At 34.9% G+C, this 2,953-nt stretch overlaps 1 protein-coding gene across 1 annotated transcript; it reads left to right on the forward strand.

The window, feature by feature from the left end:
• Positions 1–1,130: 1,130 nt before the first annotated feature.
• Positions 1,131–1,934, forward strand: LOC138886269 (uncharacterized). The gene has a single exon (XM_070167335.1). It carries the CDS (start codon positions 1,131–1,133, stop codon positions 1,932–1,934), a length of 804 nt encoding a protein of 267 aa, XP_070023436.1.
• The last annotated feature ends 1,019 nt before the right edge of the window (positions 1,935–2,953 follow it).

Below are 2,953 nucleotides of genomic sequence, written 5' to 3' on the forward strand. Positions count from 1 at the left end.
ATTTCATTTCAAATTTCTTTAAACAATTTCAGAAAATAATTTTCATTGAAAATTTATTTCTCGGGCTTGGGACCTCGGAATTCGATTCCGGACATACGCCCAAGTCCCATGTTTTCTTCTGTTTACCCAAAATGTTGACCGAAGTCAAATTAACTCATTTTACAGTCAAAATTTATCATTTTTATAGATTTTCACATCTAGGCTTTCCGGCTACGCGCCGAGATTGCGCATGTAAATCGAGGTGATGCTAAAAGAGGTTTTTAAGGCCTCAGAACATAGAATTTCGTTTTAAGGTCATCACACTAACACAACATATTGTTTCTTTGGCACAAAAATTTGAATCTTTTCAGGTGAATACAAAACAATCAAGCCAGTCTGAGGCTTGTGATATGTGTGGAGGAAACCATCTGAATCATGAATGCCAAGCAATAAATCAAAATTATGAACATGTCAATGTAATCGGTTACAAGCAGTACCCCTTTGGAAGTTCAATGGCACATAAACATCCAGGATTTCAATGGAGCAATCCAAATAGTGTCGAGAACTCTCAGAGCTTAGCCACAGGTACAAGGTCCACCTGGTTACCAAAATCAAAACCATGGGCAATCAAATTTCAGACCTTATCAGCAAGCAGTTCCATATTAGCAAAGGCCTCAGCAAACACATCCAAGTCTTGATGACCTTTTGTACAAATACATTAAGGTCACTGATGAAAAAATGGAAGCCAAAATTTAGCCCTTAAAAATTTGGAAATCCAGCTGAGCCAATTGGCAACTCTATTGTCAGAAAAAGTTCAAGGCCCCTTACCAAGCAATACGGAGAAAAACCCAAAGGAACACCTTAAGGCCATCACCTTACGATCAGGTAAGGAGCTTGATGAACCCAATAAAATCAGACAAGAAAAGAACCAGTCAGAACAACATGTAAACAAAGGTAAGAATGTTGAAACACCCTCTGAACCATTAGAAGATAAAGAAGAGAAAAATATTGAAAAAGTGATTCATCTCCCTGTGACAATTCCTTTTCCACAAAAGATGAAAAGAGAAACGCTTGATGGCGAATTTGCAAAGTTTTTAGAAATTTTGAAACAAATTCATATTAATATTCCTTTCACTGATGCTTTGATGTAAATGCCTTCATATGCAAAAAATTTAAAAGAAATTTTGTCAAGCAAAAGAAAATTGGAAGAAATTTCTGTAGTAATGCTTACTGAAAAATGCAATGCTATACTGCAAAATAAGCTACCACAAAAACTTGGTGATCTTGGCAGTTTTACAATTCCATGCACTTTGGGAGGAATATATTTTGAAAAAGCACTTTGCGATTCTGGAGCTTCAATAAATTTGATTCCACTTTCTATCTTTAGAAAATTGGATCTTGGTGAAATGAAGGACATAGGTGTTTCTCTTCAGTTTGCAGATCAGAGTACTAAGAAACCTAAGGGAATAATTGAAAATGTGCTTGTAAGAGTAGATAAGTTTGTTTTTCCCGTAGATTTTATAGTACTTGAAATGAAAGAATGTCCTGATGAACCAATTATTTTGGGTAGACCATTTCTTGTGACAGGTAGAGCAATTATAGATGTCCACCAAGGACAGCTAATTGTAAGAGTTGATGAAGAAAGGATCATTTTTGACATGCAAAAGATGCTAAGATTTTCAAGAGATGAATCATCATCTTCATGTTTTTCAATTGACATGATTAGTCATCTTACAGATGAATATAGAGATGATCAATTAACTCCAGACTCAATGGAAAGATACTTGACCAAATCAGGCACCATACAAGATGATGATCCCATCATTAGAAGAGAAGCTGAAATATTGGAAAAAGATTCTGAGGATCAGGAGATGCAACCAGAAGAAGTTCAACAAAATATTGAACTCAAAATACTCCCATCTCATTTAAAATATGCTTATCTTGAAAAAGAATAATGTCCAGTGATTATTTCATCTTCTTTGACTGCAGAACAAGAAGAAAGATTAATTGAAGTCTTGAAAACACACAAAGGAGTCTTAGGGTGGACTATAGCAGATATCAAAGGGATTAGTCTAGTTGTTTGTACTCACAGAATCCTCATGGAGGATAGCTACAAGCCAATAGTCCAACCCCAAAGGAAATTGAATCCAGCAATGCAGGAAGTAGTAAAAAGGGAGATTGTAAAACTTTGGCAGCAAGTATCATTTATCCTATTTCAAACAGTCCTTGGGTAAGTCATGTTCAGGTAGTGCCAAAGAAAGGAGGTATGACAGTTATTAAAAATAAAAATAATGAACTCATACCTACCAGGACTGTCACAGAATGAAGAGTCTGTATTGATTACAGATGTCTCAATGATGTTACTAGAAAAGATCATTTTCCTTTGCCATTTATTGATCAAATGTTGGGAAGAATTGCAGGATATAGGTTTTATTGTTTGCTTGATGGCTATTCATGGTATAACCAGATACCAATTGCACCAGAAGATCAAGATAAGACAACATTCACATGTCCTCATGGAACATATGCTTATAGGAGAATGCCATTTGGTTTGTGCAACGCCACTGCTACATTTCAGCGTTGCATGTCAACAATTTTCTCTGACATGACCGAGAAATTTCTCGAGATTTTTATGGATGATTTTACACTCTTTGGAAAAACATTTAAGGATTGTCTTCATCACTTGACTTTAGTTCTTAAGATATGTGAAGAGACAAACTTGATTCTTAATTGGGAAAAATGTCATTTTATGGTTACTGAGGAAATTGTTTTAGGACATAAAATCACTGCTAAAGGGATAGAAGTTGATAAGGCTAAAATTGATCTTATAGCAGGATTACCCCCTCGCACAACTATTAAAATCATTAGAAGTTTTCTAGGCAATGCAGGTTTTTACAAAAAGTTCATAAAAGATTTTTCAAAAATTTCAAAATCATTGACTAACCTCTTGATGAAAGATACTAAGTTTAATTTT

This window comes from Nicotiana sylvestris, chromosome 2, assembly GCF_000393655.2.
Source record: "Nicotiana sylvestris chromosome 2, ASM39365v2, whole genome shotgun sequence".
NCBI lineage: Eukaryota > Viridiplantae > Streptophyta > Magnoliopsida > Solanales > Solanaceae > Nicotiana > Nicotiana sylvestris.